This window comes from Pelecanus crispus, chromosome 4, assembly GCF_030463565.1.
Source record: "Pelecanus crispus isolate bPelCri1 chromosome 4, bPelCri1.pri, whole genome shotgun sequence".
Lineage (NCBI taxonomy): Eukaryota > Metazoa > Chordata > Aves > Pelecaniformes > Pelecanidae > Pelecanus > Pelecanus crispus.
The window spans coordinates 20,517,131-20,534,316 of record NC_134646.1 but is presented as its reverse complement, the minus strand read 5'-3'; the positions used below and the strand labels follow the sequence as shown (position 1 = coordinate 20,534,316).

Sequence of the window (17,186 nt, the reverse complement as noted above, 5' to 3'; positions counted from 1 at the left end):
GAGACAGGGTCTTCTCAATACCTCCGCCTGCAAATAGGGCCTTATGTGTAATTATTTATAGTAATAAATCAGCAGAGTTGACAGCCTCTTGTTTGCAGGTATATGTCTTTATAGGACACTCCCCCGCCCCCCAAAAAAGCCAAAACCACCCACCAGATTACAGATACGATCTATGAATGTAGGTAGTGCTGATGAGTAAAATCTGGGGTGACAATGGAAAAGTTAAGTGGCAGTTTTTAGCCTGTCAATCTCACAGTATTATCTTGATTCACAGTAATGACTTCTTGTGTTCCAACCCACCAGCAATACAGATGTGCACACAGTGGCATCACTGCTTAAGCTGTACCTAAGGGAACTCCCAGAACCAGTCATACCATATGCAAAATATGAAGATTTTCTTTCCTGTGCCAAAATGCTCAGCAAGGAGGAAGAAACGGTGAGTTGGCAACTTGAGTAAAATGAAATAAAAGGCTGGCATGTTATAACCTGTTCCAGTTTTGAGGAGGAGAGAAGGTGGTGATTACCTATCCTAATTTAAGATGTGCATCTATTAATTGAGGCTGGTTTTATATGAAAATTGTTTGCACCTAGGTCATTTGGAAGTCTAAAAAGGCACATAGCATAATCTTAGCTGTATTTATTGCATGTCACTGAATCCAGTTCAGGTAAACATCATTGTGGTCAATAGCTTCCATTTTGCATGGAAGAAACTTGTATTTTTGTGGATTATCATTCTGAACTGTAAAAGGAAGCGTCTTAGTAGTTGCTGTCCAGCTCTTGCCAGTAAATCAGGGGTCATTTTCTTCCAAGCATCAGGATGCCAACTTTTCCTGACTTTAGATTGAAGGCCAATGATAGGCCATTCATTGCCTATCATTGAATCAGAAGGCCTCAAAAAGGTGGAAGCGGGCCATCTTCCAGACTCTTAAAACAGCATAACACAGATGAGCAAAATAAGGGTTCTGACTGATCATATGTGCCCTGCAGTGGCATGGGCCTACTATGTATTAGTCTGAAGACATACGAAACTAAGTGCGTTTTTTTACATTGTTCTGTGTGCTTATGGGTAATGAGGTCAACCCTGATATTTTCTTTTCCAAGTAAATACAAATCGGCTCATTCTGTTGATTTTAATCTACTCCCCTAACTTTCTAAGGTGGTTATTTCTGTTTAATTCCTTTTTGACATTTCAAATCCTGCTAAAACTGGAACCGTCCTACCTAATCCTCTAATTAATTAAGATGAGGAGGAACCCCTCTTTTCTAAACTGAGAGGCCATCTCCTTTCTGAGCCTTCACCTGATGAGTACTGACAGCAGAGGTGGTAGTTGTTCCCATCTGATGGAATGGGGGGGAGGGAGGGGAGACGATCTGTGGCAGACTTGTCTTCTATGGTCATAATCTCTTACACCCACTGGTTTCTTTGCTGTCCTTTCCAGCTTGCTACAAGGTGCAGATTTTTGTCAGCTGCTTGTGAAAGGTGGGAGTGGGTTGTTCAGCTGGTTTCACTGGAGCTGGTCTTTGCACAAGTTATGGCACGGGATCCTCAGAGCTAAAGTTGCAGCTATTTGCTTGTGTGTGTTGCATATGTCTCTAACCATAGATAGCTCCAACGTAAAGCCACCTGACAGCTCCGCAGTTAGTCATCATGCAGTTTATACTTGCAGTGATACTCACTTTCAGATTAAGGTTTTAGTCATTTTATGTTGTCTTAATCCAGAGTGTATTTGTGTAGTTCCTAACTATGCCACAAAGCACTTTATTAAATTCATTTTGAAAGCAAGATTCAAATTACAGTGGCCTGTTGGTGCTGGCAGTTTGTGAAAAATCAGTACTATAGGTAATGAGCCGCTTCAGTCCTCTTTATGGTGGCTTAGCAGTCCAGCTATAAGGCTGACTAGATTTTTCAGTTGCTCTTTCTCCATGCAGAAGTAAAAAGTGCAGTTACTCTTAAGGGAAAGAGCTGTGCATCTTGTTTCCTTTCTTAGCCCGCAACCAGCAAACTTGTGCACTATCATGGTCCACCCATCTTGATTTGCATTTTTTTTTCCTAACATACTGTAATCAAAACCCCACTGATGCTGGCAAAGTACCAAAACCCTGTACTGAAAAAGAGTCTAAAGGCACTGGTTGGTAAGGAGCGTCGCCAGGGTCTGTTTCCACAGGGCGCAGAAATTAGTGTGCAATATTCTGCTTGTCCCATTCCCAGGCTGGACACAAACTGAAATAGCTCTTATTGGTCTGAATCTAGTATGGACCAGAACTGGGTAAAATACCTAAATAGTTTCTCACATAAAAATGCTAACTAGTTCAAACCAGAACTGTTCCTGGAAGCCTCAGCCTTGTTATCAGCAGGAGAAGGAACGGAGCTGCTGGTCAAAAAAAGAAAGAGTGAAAGAGAAGGGAAAAACAGGATGAAATGTTCTTTATTTACTTGTTATTTTTATCCAGAGCTAATCCTTGTTAGCCAAATACAGCTTTCCCCATCAAAAATGGGTTCTACAAGCTGTTCCTGATGGTAACCTGTATATAACATTTAATGCTGCAGTTTCAGTGATGTGTTTATTGTCTTGTAATTGGAATTGATGACACTTTTTTGAATCTCTGGTAAAATACTAAGAAACTGTACCTTCCCACTCTCCCCCCCCCCCCCCCCCCCCCCTTAAACCACTTAAAGGGCCTGAAAGAACTGGTAAAGCAAGTGAAGAGCCTGCCAGCTGTCAATTATAATCTGCTGAAATATATCTGTAGGTAAGTGCTCTTGCAAGAATATCACAATGATATTTATAACTGTGAGCAGACAGACAAACCTGTCTGTGTATGTGCCCTGAAGGAAAAGCATTACTTAAAGTGATTGGTGAACTTAAGTGAATGCACTAAAAATACTGCTTCACTGCATGGCTAATTATTAATTTGCTCTATCAAGGTGCAAAGTTATGACTTTCCTTTCATAAACAGGCCGCACTCAGCAAGAAATGCAAGAAGGTAGAAATGAATATATTCTGTCCTCTTTATAGGTTTTCCCATTTCTAACTGCAGTTATTGGCCTCAGCTGTGCACTCCTGATGCATGGTATCCTTGAAAACTGCGTATGTCTTGTAGTATATAGAATAGTTTTGTGGATACATCTGTGATCTTAAAAAAGATGTCTTACACAGTTACAATTTGTGAATTTATCGAAAGTTCCCAGCATAAAAAAACATTTTTAAAATAATACAAACTTTTTTTTTTAACTGACAGTTTGCATTTTGAGGATATTTTACGAGCCAAGTAATTGATTAATTATGCTGGAGAATGTTACCATCTTCAGCAGAGTTATCTTGTAGTCAGTCCCGATTGAGATTTAAATTTTGTTTTCAGTGTATCATTTTGAAGAAAATCTGAAGAAGTTGAGGAGAATAGCCTTGAGCTTTCAAGATGTTCCATGAGGATTTGGAATGGAGTACTTGAACTATGTTAAGAAACCTTCACATGCTTTGACCTTTTTTTTTTTAATTATTATTTCCTTTTTACATGTTCCTTAAAGGCCTCTTTTGTCCTCACAGGTTCCTTGATGAAGTCCAGTCTTACTCAAGTGTAAACAAAATGAGTGTGCAAAATTTGGCTACCGTTTTTGGCCCCAACATCCTTCGCCCCAAAGTGGAAGATCCTCTGACTATCATGGAGGGTGAGCTTACTGTACATAACTTGTAACAGAAAGAAGGAATGTTTATTAACAGTACATACCAGTCCATGTAGTATGGGCAGTAAGTTCCATATATCTATTTTATAGACACAGAATTGTACAACCTGAATGAACTTCTGGGTTAAATCTTGCAGGTTACTATAAAAGTGACTGAAATGTGCAGCATTGCAAACAGACTTTGCATGAGATTGTGCTGCCCTGGCAACTTCACTGAAAATGTACTCTTTTTTTCTCAAAACTTACTGCAAATATGGCATGTTCTTATTCAGCACGTGTGGTTGGAATGCAGTTAATATTTTACGTGCGGTTCTTAAGGATGAGAAAAAGTTAGTACAGGTTCATACTGCAGTGACCCATGTAGAATCCCCTACAAGGCAGTGGTGTATTACATGTTTTCTCGCACAACAGTGATCAAATTGTCAGCGGCATTCTGTTACTTACAGCAATGTCCAGCTGTAGCATTTTGCTGTGATTAAGACAAAAATATGGCCATGACAATCTCCTCCTATAATTTCCTCTTAGGCTTAATCTTTGTGACTTTAATTCTCAATAAAGTACATGATGCCTTTTCTCCCTCCAAACACTTTTTTCTTAATATGTAGGATTTACTTAACTTTGTCAGAAATTAGGGCTGTACACTGACTCTGCACTGAAAATTTTACCAAAACTCAAAAATGCAGTGTTTGTAGTTTATTTGTAGAGCATGTGGATTTATTATTTTTCTGTGAATTTGATGCTTTTTTTCTCTTCCCCAGATACAATTCCCCATACTTTGTTCATTTACTTGTTTTTCTGAAGTCGTATGTTTCCTCCATCTTCCTTTTAATTCTTAACACAACGACTAGGTTGTTGTGAACAGAAACATGGTGTTTCCAAATCATGTACGAAAACAGTGAATACCCACAGTTAGCTGTCTGAACAGTAGCTCAGACAAGCCAGAAAACCTTCTAATGTGGAAAGGGTTTTTAATCATCATCTTCACTTTAATGTCTGGATTCTGATTGTCACAGAGAATGGTTTGATCATGCATTTGACTCAAAAGGGTTTGCAAGAGCAGGTATCCAATTTACATGCATGTTTATTATGACTGTGCCTAAGTACCATCAAACCTGTGCAGCTTCAAGTACCCTTATATCTGCATTTGTGGCTTCCCCTGGTTTTCTGTACATACTTGTCTCAAATGAACTGTGATGATCTGACATGGGGGTGCAGAGATAAGCTTCAGTGTGTCATTGAAGTCCTAGTTTACGCATCTTACATCATCTCCACATTTTGAGAAACACAAGAGTCTTTCCTGCTTTGTTTCCTTCCTCTTCAACTGTCTTGTCATGTGTCTCACAGGACTTAACATTGTGTGTGTGTGTGCACAAGCGCACACGCTACCTATCACTTCACTTTCAACCTGTCTCTTTCTTTGTACCTACAGACCTGCCAGACTGACTGAAATAGTAGCTTCTCTTACCCTGACACTTGTGTACAGCTTAGCAGCCTGGTAGATAACTGCTGTAAATGTTTCTCTTGGTCAGGCAGCAAACTGTCCCTTTTTTCCCCATGCTTTTGCATTAAATGTTATAAAAAGTACTTAGAATTGTTCAATATATAGGAATTGGAGAGACATATCACAAAGCTGATCTATACCACGGAAGTCAATGAGAATGCTGTCTCACAGTATGACATTTACTGATGGAATACCATGTATCTTCAGCTCACCTGGGGCAGGGGAGACAAATGGAGATTTGGGATGGGGATAGAGGAGTTAGCCATTCCTAAATAAAATACTATCTTCTAGGTTTGTATTTTTCCAGAACTGGCTGCTGCCTAAAGTTTGTGGGATTTTTTTGGTGGGTTTTGTTTGTTTGTTTGTTCGGGGTGATTTGTGGGGTGGTTGGTTTTTTGGGGTGTTTTTTTGGTGGGGTTTTTTGGGGGTTTTTTTTGAAAGTTTGAGCAAGAAAGTTTAAAATAATGTTTTTCCACTGCTTGAAAGCAACTCTCTAGCCTGCTTATCAACAGCCCTAGCATTAAAATGATGGTGGCTGCTGTAGGAAATGGCATGGATACTACACCCATTGAAGGGAAACACATATATTTTTTTTAACTATTGAGAAACAGGTTTGATTAAACAGATTTATGACTTCTCTTTAAGCATAACTTTAAGATTTGACATGAGACAATGCTGTTTTGTAATTGAGCTACACATAGTAAATGTACAGGAAATTTTAACAAAGACCATACATTGATTAGTGCTCATGGCCACCCTTCTTCATTGCTCTTTGCTTTTTGGAAGATACAGAGTGCTTTTCTTGCACAATCATTCAAAGTCAAACATGCAGCTATGGGTAACCATACCTGTAAAATGGGGATGAGGAGTTGTTTTTGTTTGGTTCAAGAGAGATTTTCCAGAATTCCAATCATGGGGCAGTTTTTTCCTGTCAAATGCAGTGGTAAAAGTTGCCCGAGTACAGTGAAATGTTTATAGTAAAACTCTGCACGTAACAGCTAATGTTCTTGGAAGGAATACAGCTAAATGTGCCACGGGAGTAACTAAGTGAATTTTCCTGCTGCATAGTTCTAATGTATGATTTTGCCTTAGCAAACAAACAAACAAGAACACTAAAAAAAGATATTGTTGAGTACCTGCACTGAATTGGCTCTTAGTAGTTGTATTTTAAAAGGGTGGCGTATAAAGATCCAGGATATTACAAAGGAGTTGATGTGAAACGATATTGCACAGTAGGAAATTATTGATTAGAAGAGCACCGCTAAGAGCTTAAAAATGGGGTGGTTATTATAACTACCTTGACCTTGTTCCTGAAATATTGTTAATAGTCCTTAATGAGGGTCTACTTAATGAAATAGAGTAGCACATCTTTGTTACCCCAAGCCCAGTTATAAATGAGAGTGTGTAAATGACAGTGCAGTCAAGTGGTGCGCACACCAAGGGGTTGTTCTTTAAGAGGAAAGGTAGCCATTTATTACAGCAAGTAGCAAGCTGTGGTCCTACATTAGTTCCATACTATGCTATAACGTGGCGTAGTTTCCTGGTTGCATACAGTCTCACTACAGAGTGGTTAAAGGCATTCACATTAAATTAATTCTGTCATATTACTGCCCTGTTTTGCTCCAAAAGACTAAACACCTGTGTCATTATTTCCTTCTGTGGTCTCTCTGGGATGCAGTTACTGTCACGGTAATAGCTTCTTCGCAGAAGTTCCTTGTTCTTAGGTGGGCTTGGTTTGATGGAAGGAAGAGGTGGTGCTGATCTGGTCCGGTAGCCAGAGGCACTTCAGGTGTGTTAAACATTCAGGGTGTTACATAGATGGATGCATTACGTAGATGTTTGTATAAGCTGAATGTTTACTAAGTATTTGTGGAATCTGATGGATAAAGTATATTTACGCCCTAAACAAAATAGTCCATTAATGACCACATGCTTGGTGTCTCCTTTCAGGTACAGTAGTAGTCCAGCAGCTAATGTCAGTGATGATTAGCAAACATGAAGAGCTGTTTCCCAAGGATACAGACCCTCAGATGGGACCTGAGGTATGCAACAACAACAATGAAATGCCAAAGAAAGTGATTGCGGGGCAGCTACAGAACAAAGAGAACAACAACACCAAGGAGATGGCAGTGAGGCGCTGCTCTTGGGACAAACCTGAGTCTCCCCAAAGGGGAAGCATGGACAATGAGTCTCCAACTGCTCTGCCAGGCAGCAAGACAAATAGCCCCAGGAACAGCATCCAGAAACTAGATGTCACCAGAAGCCCACCACTCATGGTGAAAAAAAATCCTGCTTTTAATAAAGGCAGTGGCATAGTCACCAATGGGTCCTTCAGCAGCTCTGTTGAGGGCCCTGAGAAGAGCCAGACCTTACCAAACTGTACCCTGCAAACCAGGAGAACGTCGTCCCTGAAAGGACCAGTGACTAAGATGGGCACACACAGTGTGCAGAACGGAGGTGTGCGGATGGGTGTTTCTAGCACAGATGGGCACAGCAACACCCTCAACAGCCGGACCCCGGGCTGGGTGCCCAATGGCTATGTCACACTGAGGGACAACAAGCAGAAGGAATCAGTGAGTGAGTCAGGCCAGCACAACAGGCTTTCTACCTATGACAATGTCCACCAGCAGTTCTCTATGGTGAACTCTGATGACAAACAGAGTGTGGACAGTGCCACCTGGTCAACATCTTCTTGTGAAATATCCCTCCCTGAGCACTCCAACTCCTGTCGTTCATCCACCACCACCTGCCCTGAGCAGGACTTTTATGCGGGTAACTTTGAAGACTCTGTGCTGGATGGACCACCACATGAAGACCTCTCTAACCCAGGTGACTATGAGAACAAAAGTGACAGAAGGAGCGTGGGGGGCCACAGCAGCCGAGCCACCAGCAGCAGTGATAACAGTGAAACGTTTGTGGCCAACAGTACTAACAATCACAGTGCTTTGCACAGCCTGGTGTCCAGCTTGAAGCAAGAGATGGCCAAGCAAAAACTAGAGTATGAGACAAAGATAAAAAGGTAAGACGGTTTGCCTCTACCATCTGACTGCCTTTTGCAGAGTAAATCCAAATTTTTCCCTCTCATGACTTGCTAGCAATCTCCACTAGCTGCAGTCACTGGGTGCTCACCACTGAGTTGTTGGTCTTTCAGTGTTGACATACTCTGACATTGCTTTTGCAATATCATGATCCAAAGGGGTTTGTTTCAGAGCAATTGCTTGCCATGGTTGTGGCACGCTATCCTACTGGCATCAAAAATAAAGCCAGAACCTTGTGAATTTCTGTAGAATCTAATTAACAACATCAGTAGGCTCTCACAATGTTTTCATTAGTTGATGCCTGTTCTCCAGACACTGAGAAGGGCAACTGGACATCACCTTTCAGTGAAAGCAGTGCCATGGCTTATTCCACATGTAGTTTTTGGGACAGGGAGACTGCTGGAACTCCTTTCCAGAGTCCTTGTTCCTCCTGAGACAGTGCTGCATCTGGGAGTTACCTCTGCTCATGGTCCTATCTCCGCACTGCTGCTTTGCCTGAGCCTTTCCTTCACAGCTCAGACCTGTTACAGAAGGCAAGGGAGAGCCGTGTCTTTGTCTACAGATAGTGCGGACTCTTCTTGCACACAACGAGGTTGCTAGGGTGGATGGCCATAGTCATCAGTGAATAACCTCAAAGTCCAGGCTTACATTAACACTGCAGGGCAGTGCAGAGCTGAACATGCTCTCTTTGTAATATAGGTTCTTCAGTAACGCTGTTCAGGACTTGTTCTCACCTCTGTTGCACAGCAGTCCTTTGCATTGGTACCTCTGGCACTGCAAGTCATAGCTGGATCACAACATGTGAGAGCTACTGGCAACAGCAGCTGACAGTGAAAGTGCAGCATACAGAATATTGCAGTCTTTCGCCCACATCACTATTTTCAGTGTAGTATGCAGTGTAGTAGAGCACTTCTTATAATGTTTAATATGCATGATGACTGTGTGTTTAGTACCACTAGAATTTCTAATACTTTCCATTGGAAAGCTAGATCTGAAATAGGGTCAGTTTTTTAGACAAAAAACATGTTAATAGTGGTTTGTGGTTTTTTTGTTTTTTTTTTTAAATTAAATAGATAGAGCAGATAAATCAGCTGAAGAAAGGAGATTAGCAGTGAAACAAAGGCATTCAGGGCATTATTCTGACCTTCGAAGTGACACTAGTGCAACTACAGCAGGAGCTGGGTGTCAACACTTCCAGAAGTAGAAGGAATACTTAGCCTATTCCTGGAGAATTAGATGGAGCTGTTTGCTACTATGAACCTTGCCAGTGGCTGTTATTAGGCATTTTCTAAATGAGCTACCAAAGAGATTGCCCTATGAGAATGGTTCATTGAGGAAGCCATGGTTTGTAGATATACCTCTCAAAAATTCAGTCTAAGCCTTGTAAATGAAAAGACACATGTATGAATTTGGTGTGCATTTCTGCTTGAGTGAGTGAGGAGTGCTGCTCAGGATCTGTCTGCTTTTATTTTGTTTTTGCAGCTTGGAGCAGAGGAATCTCACTCTGGAGACAGAAATGATGGCCCTGCATGAAGAACTGGATCAAGAGCGGAAGAAGTTCACAATGGTAGAAATCAAAATGCGTAATGCAGAACGGGCCAAGGAAGATGCAGAGAAGAGGAATGATATGTTGCAGAAGGAAATGGAGCAGTTTTTCTCCACTTTTGGAGAACTGACAGTGGAGTCTCGCAGACCAGAAAGAGGCAACACCATCTGGATCCAGTGAGCATTGGAAGCGTAGACTGTGGGACTTTGGGGAAGGGCTTGGGGTATTATACTGTATCAGGTGGCTGGTCACCTGTCTGAGGCTAGTACTCAACATAATGTTATAAACCCTTGAAGGAAGAAATCATACAGACATTAACCACTCATATCTACAGTGTGTACTTATCAAGCTATACTCTTTGAATGCTTCTTGATACTACTGTCAAGTGTTACAACTGGATACGTGTATATAAATTTAAAAAAAATCACCTTAGCAAGAGATGTATCTCAAGAAATATTTTAATGCAAGTCTTGTATTTAAACTGGTAAATTGAAATGTTGTTGCAATCAAGCTTTATATCAAGGCTTTTCTCCCTTGCACTTAACATAATAAGCTATTTTTGGCATTGTGTTACCATCAGCTTATTTTGTATATCAAATGTTTTTTTGTTTTGGTTGGGTTTTTTTTGTTACCCCTCTTGCTGGGGAGTGAAGATAAACAGATATGTTAAGGTATATGTGCCGATGGTTAACCCTGATTTGCGTCGCTTCTAAAAAGACAGCAGGATGAGAAACAGCAGCATGCTATGGGCAAAATAAAGTGGTACTAATTTCACAGAATTGATGGCCGGGGTAGAAAGTACCAGGACACCCATATCATAAAAAAACAAATGAGGATATCAAGTCAGCAAAATTGGGGACAATGGCAAAAGGGTAAACAGCTGCTTGTTTGGGAGCAAATGTGGGTGGCAGAGTAAGAAGTTGGGAGAGGGGAAAGGGGAACTTAAGGGGAAGTCAATCACAGGACCAGAGCTTTTTGGGGTACCCTTAAAGAAGCCCTGTGCCTGATTACTGCAGCTCAGAGCAGGAATATAAACTAGTTGTTCTGACCATATTTGCATCTGACTTACCTCTGTACTCTGGGTGAAACTGAGTCTTTTTTGTAATGCTGGTGAAGGGACACACAGAGGGGATAAACTGGACATCCCCATAGCCTTGTCAGTGTGGTGGGTGCTGAAAAAAATAACAAAACAATTATGTCTAGAGTAGAAACTGCCAAAGCAAGTGTGTAACAAACAGCAAATAAGGAAGAAAACACACCAACATATTCATCACTCATATTTACAGTGTATATTAGCAAGTTACCATACTGTCTGAATGTTTCATGAGATTACTGTCAAGCGTTACAACTGTGAAAGTTCCCAGGCTCTCAGCATCACCAAGGGAACACACAGAGGGAACAGCCTGGAGCCTAACAGCATGCAGAGTGCCAATCAAACAGAAACAGCAAAGCCATGCTGTAAATTAATAATTTGTTTGGCATCTTTACATATAGTAAGTATAACTGGTAATTTCTACACCATGTTAAGGAGTTTTTGTTTTTAACTTTGCATTTAGGACTGCAAGCTATATTATTACAGAGGGTTGTTGTGACATCTTGGCTTCCCTCTAGTGTCTCTTAAATATATTGCAATTATTTTTTAATTCCAATTGAGAAAGAATATTCTTGGTTATAGCATGTATATTAGACAAGTATTAATTAGGTGGGGGAATGATACTGGGAAGCAAACATGAGGTTTACATTTCAGAGAAATACTAACTTACAATAGAGCATTACATGTGGTGCTTGTGGATGCATTATTTGTGTCTGGTAAGGTTCAGAGTTCCCAGTCAGGGCGCCTATTGTACTGATTACTGTGAACATGTCTGGTGCACATCCAGTCTGTGTGTAAATCAGAAAAAGTCAACTGTGAACATGTCTGGTGCACATCCAGTCTGTGTGTAAATCAGAAAAAGTCAGACAGGGAGAGATCAAGGTAATGGGAAGGAGCATGTTTTAAGTCAGTTAGTAGCAATCACAAGATGTCACCACAATGGTGAGAGAAGGAAACAGATTACTATGTTAATTCCAATTTTTAAATTGAATGGGAGACACCTTGATATCTGATGCAGTAGGCCTCAAAGTTGGCTCACAATTTAAGCAGTATCTGACATCTGTTGACATGACAGCAAAGTCTCTGAGATAAGTATTTTCTTAACTGGAATTCATATTTTTACTCTAGATGTATACAGTAGTCCCCGCAGCAGTATCCTGGGATGGAGAAAGTCCTGCTTTCTCACTCAGAGTAAGCCGATTTTCTCATTTTCATAGAATGGTTTGGATTGGAAGAGACCTTAAAGATCATCTAGTTCCAATGCCCCTGCCATGGGCAGGGACACCGTCCACTAGACCAGATTGCTCATAGCCCCATCCATCTTGCCTTGAATACTTCCAGGGATGAGGCATCCATAACTTCTCTGGGCAACCTGTTCCAGTGCCTCACCACCCTCATAGTGAAGAATTTCTTTCTTATATCTAATCTAAATCTATGCTCTTTCAGTTTAAAGCCATTACCCCTTGTCCTATCACTACATGCCCTTGTAAAAAGTCCCTCTCCAGCTTTCTTGTAGGCTCCCTTCAGGTACTGGAAGGCTGCTATGAGGTCTCCGCACAGCCTTCTCTTCTGCAGGCTGAACAACCACAACTCTCCCAGCCTTTCTTCAATAGGAGAGGTGCTCCAGCCCTCTGATCATCTTCATGGCCCTCCTCTGGACTTGCTCCAACAGGTCCATGTCTGTCTTATGTTGGGGGCCCCAGAGCTGAATGCAGTACTCCAGGTGGGGTCTCATGAGAGCGGAGTAGAGGGCGAGACTCACCTCCCTTGACCTGCTCGTCATGCTGCTTTTGATGCAGCCCAGGGTACGGCTGGCTTTCTGGGCTGCAAGTGCACATTGCCAGGTCATGCTGAGCTTCTCATCAACCAACATCCCCAAGTCCTTCTCCTCAGGGCTGCTCTCAATCCATCCTCTGCCCAGCCTGTATTTGTGTTTGGGATTGCCCTGACCCAGGTGCAGGACCTTGTACTTGGCCTTGTTGAACTTCATCAATTTCACATGGACCTACCTCTCAAACCTGTCAAGGTCCTTCTGGATGGCATCCCTTCCCTACAGCATGTTGACCACACTACACAGCTTGATGTCATCAGCAAACTTGCTGAGGGTGCATTCAATCCCACTGTCCATGTCATTGATGATGATGTTAAACAGCGCCGGTCCCAATACTGACCCCTGAAGAACACTACTTGTCACTGGTCTCTGCTTGGACATCAAGTCATTGACGTTTCTTTGAGTGTGACCATCCAGCCAACTCCTTATCCACCAAGTGGTCTATCTGTCAAATCCATGTCTTTCCAATTTAAAGACAAGGATGTCATGTGTGACAGTGTAAAATGCTTTGCACAAGTCCAGGTAGATGGCGTCAGTTGCTCTTCCCTTATCCACCAACACTGTAGCCTCGTCGTAGAAGGTCACCAAATTTGTCAGGCACGATTTGCCCTTAGTGAAGCCGTGTTGGTAATTTTGATTTATTACTCTACCCTTAATTGGTTTAGTGGTGGACTTGGTAGTGTTAGGTTAATGGTTGGACTGGATGATCTTAAAGGTCTTTTCCAACCTAAATGATTCTATGATTCTATTAAAAACAGGCTGTCAGAATGCTACAGTCGAGGGACCGAGAATAAAAGAGGGAGGCATGCTTACTGCTGTTAATCCCATCTCCGGCCACATCGTCAGAGCACTGTGGTGGGTGATGGTGCCATATGTGTCTTCGCACAGTAGACTGGAATAGTGGTAGACTCACCGTACCTTTTAAGTGTTAGATTCTGATGCTTTGCTCAGCAAAGCTTCTGTCTTCCTTTCTGTTTGTGAGAATCCTGCTACACATTCGGAGTGTGCTTTGGTGCAGCAGAATAATTAAACTTACTACACGTCTTTGTTACATGACTTTCAGCACTGGATAGAGCAAGTTTCCAAATATAAAAATTAATAAATAAAATGTTATGTTAAGTGATATAAAACCCAGTATGTTAGGTTTTCATAAGAACGAGGAGGAAAGGAGCTTGCTAAGATTACCACTCTAAGATCTGTAAGCAGTACTTGATCCAGTAGTTAAAATGATGGTCCAAAAATTTTTGAGAAAGATCCCATTTGCTAAAAAGAATGACTGTTTAACAACTACTTATTCTATAGCATTCCCAGAAGGATGGAGGAGAGGCAGGGTAAGGAGACACTGAATAAACAGGTACACTGATTTGCATGTTTTGACAACCCAGTCAAAACAGTGATTTGCCTCCAGCTGCTGTGCACTTGAACCCTTCCTGGCTGAGTGAAACTCCTAATTAATTTCCTTTCTTATTTTGAATTCCCTCTGGAGTCTGTCCATTGAAGAAGAGAGTGTCTGCAGACTCTCTGTGCCCCTGGCAAATCTGCAAGGAAGTAGGGGGGAGGGAAAGGGAAGATGGGAGAAAAGAAATTAACACATACTTGTGATGTGGGCATGCAAAAATAGAGGAAACAGATGGGAGAGATGAGGAGAACAAGGAAGTCAATATACTTGAAATTGCTATGTGTAGGTGGTAGTAATTTGCCCTCAGTTAAGAGCATTCTTTCTGAAAGCTTGTCTCTACAAAAAGGTTACTGCAGTTAATGTTGCGCTATTCTTTCAGAGCATTTTCGGCTCTAAATTACTTTCTGGGCTGCTACCAGTAGCTAGGTCAACTGTTTCACAGACTACCTTCCTTGCTTTTATCAGTCCTATGTGCTAACAGTGAGAATTCACGTGGAGAGATACCTAGCAAAGCCGTTGCTGTGAGAGCTGAATGCAAGGCAGGGAGCCCCAGAAGGTCAGACGCTTCTCCATGGATTACCAGCACTTGCTCTGGGAACTGCTAATGGCCCCCAGGCTGTTGTTCAGCATCTCGAGAGCAGTGCTTCTCAGGAAATAAAATATACGGCAGATGCCCTGCTGATATAAACTGCCATAGCTCTACAGAGGTTTAGGAAGCGGTGAGAGAAGCTGAGGAGCTTTCCCTACTAGGCTTTTAGAAGCTGTCATAATGTGTGTATTTACAATTAGCGTTGGTGGTCTAGTTTTGCTGGAGGAATGCTTGTCAGCAATAAAACAAGTTTCTTTAGTATGCCAATAATAATGGAGAGTGCCAAAAATTTTTGAGGCCAGAAAAATGAGCATGATGTGAATATATTCCTCCCTTTTTCCCTAAGGCATCCAGGATAATGAGCTTTATATGCCATACAATTCCATTTCTGAATCTCCTAAATGCAAGAATGGAAAATCCTTTCTACACCTCTGTGTGTATTACTCTGTTCATGCAAAAGAGTTTTAAAACAATTCATGTGTTCAGCAGGACTTTATTGTGATGTTTAAAATACTGTTATGAGCATGGCTGTAATTTTTTAACTCTATAGTATTTAGGAGGTGACTTGGCTTGAGACCAAAACAGGTAGTTTTGAACACCAAGATTTTCTCTGTTGTTCAAGTCACAAAGGCATGCTCTTTATTTTCTGACCTTAACAGTTAACCTTAACAATTGGACAAAAGGGTGTTTCTTAGTTTGATTTTTTTTTTAGGTTTAGATTGCTGAAATGTAGTCTACAGCTCAGTCAAAATTATAGTGATTGTTGCACATGTCACTAGTTGCAAATAGTTCCCCACACTTTGCAACAGAAAGTGCTCTCCACGTCTTCATCACTGCTAAGCTATGCCAATAACTGGTATTTTTAATTGCACATTCTTTATATCTGGCTGAACTACAGCACCTGGATTTTGGCAGAGCAGGATGACTAATGTAGTGCTAGCTCTTCCTGTAGCCACTTTTAACCTAGACTGAGCACTCTGGTGAGGTTTTGCTTAATTCGCTGTTGCAGATGTGTGCTTTGTATAATAGTGAGATCTTATTCAGGGAGTTGTGTGAAAAAGTTACAAATTCACACCTACCTAATTCCATAATAGGTCCCATGTGTAGACATGCCCTAACACTAATAGTGCATGTGGATAATGGAGATATTTGTATAATTTAGTATTAATAGTGAGTGTATCACAAATGACTTAATTGATATTCTTCTGTCTGACTGAAGGGACCTACATCAAAGGAGGCTGTAATGGAAAATAAGCAGGGTATGAAGCATGACAGAAATGAAGTATCTCTGGAGGCAATTCCAAACAACATTAAGAGAACAGTTCATGAACTATTAATCTATTTCTGTGCTGCCAGCCAGGCCTGTTTTTCCCAAGGCCTGAACCTAAGATCAAAAGCACATGAAGCTATTAAAGACCTTGCCTAACAAGGAAAGAGGTGGAGAGCTGCTAGTGTTAACTCAGGAGGACATGCTGAGTAAAGATGGACAGCTTTCAATGCACTGAAGCTAGCAGAGGCTGGGTAAATTTGCAGTACTTTGCAGGACCAGGCCCACTTACTAGCTTAGGTTCTCAGTCTGTTTGGTGTTCCTGTAGTGCTGCAGTCCAGCCAATATACCATGTGGCAAAGCAGGCTTTATTGGCTTGAGCACTGCAGCAGCGTACAAGTATTGCTATGCTAATTCTGGAGGTGGCTCGGTCCATGCAGAACCAGCTCCAGGCATCATCAAGCTCCTCAGCATTTCAAGCTGGGGTGTCTTTCATTCACAATGTAGACGTTCCCCAAATTGTACAGCTACAGCCTGAGTGCTTCTCCTCTGTGTCTCTCTCCTTAGCTCTATGGTCACAGAAGAAAAGCAGCAGCAGCTGGGCTTGAGTGTCATTTGAAAGAGGCGGTGGGTGGAGGAGGGAGGAATCCACCTGCTCACTTTGTAAGTACAGGTAAATGAAGTTTGGAAGAGACAGGGTTATGTAGCTGTATCAGTAGCTTGCCACAGGCACTGAGAGATGAGTTCCTGGCAGTTCCCAGCTGTAGTAGGGCCTGCTATGTTAATGACATTGGAAGGGACTACCAACTCCCAAACTTGGGATCCATGCTAACAGCTACAGCTTCAGGTTTCACTCAGACAAAAAATGAAGACAACGGCTAAGGAGAATGCCTTCCCTATGACTGTGGCTGGCAGGTGAGAACAGGTTCGTGGTAGGTTGACAGCCCCATTTTGGTCCTGTGCTGGGAAACACTTAGTGAGAGCTTGTCCTTTGGGAAGTGTGCCCACAAGGGAGAGTGGGAGAGAGAGAGAGATCATAGCTGAGGTTCACTTTGAGCTATAATGACACTATGGCCTGTAATTGAAGTTGGAGGAGAAGCAATTGTGGAAGGCAGCTACAAGGTGTACGTGTGCATAGCCTGGTAGAAACACAGAACAAACTCCAAACGTATTTAATATTGAGACCAGAGCTTTTGCTGTTGAAGTCTGCATTTTGAGTCTGAATCTTACATTGATTAAAG

General features: G+C 41.7%; 1 protein-coding gene across 1 annotated transcript in view; it reads left to right on the top strand.

The window, feature by feature from the left end:
- Positions 1-9,946, top strand: part of ARHGAP24 (Rho GTPase activating protein 24) — a 190,883-nt gene extending 180,937 nt beyond the window's left edge. The window contains 5 exon segments of the mRNA XM_075709139.1: positions 304-436; positions 2,677-2,750; positions 3,545-3,666; positions 7,133-8,201; positions 9,703-9,946. Coding sequence (XP_075565254.1) covers positions 304-436; positions 2,677-2,750; positions 3,545-3,666; positions 7,133-8,201; positions 9,703-9,946 — 1,642 coding nt within the window.
- The last annotated feature ends 7,240 nt before the right edge of the window (positions 9,947-17,186 follow it).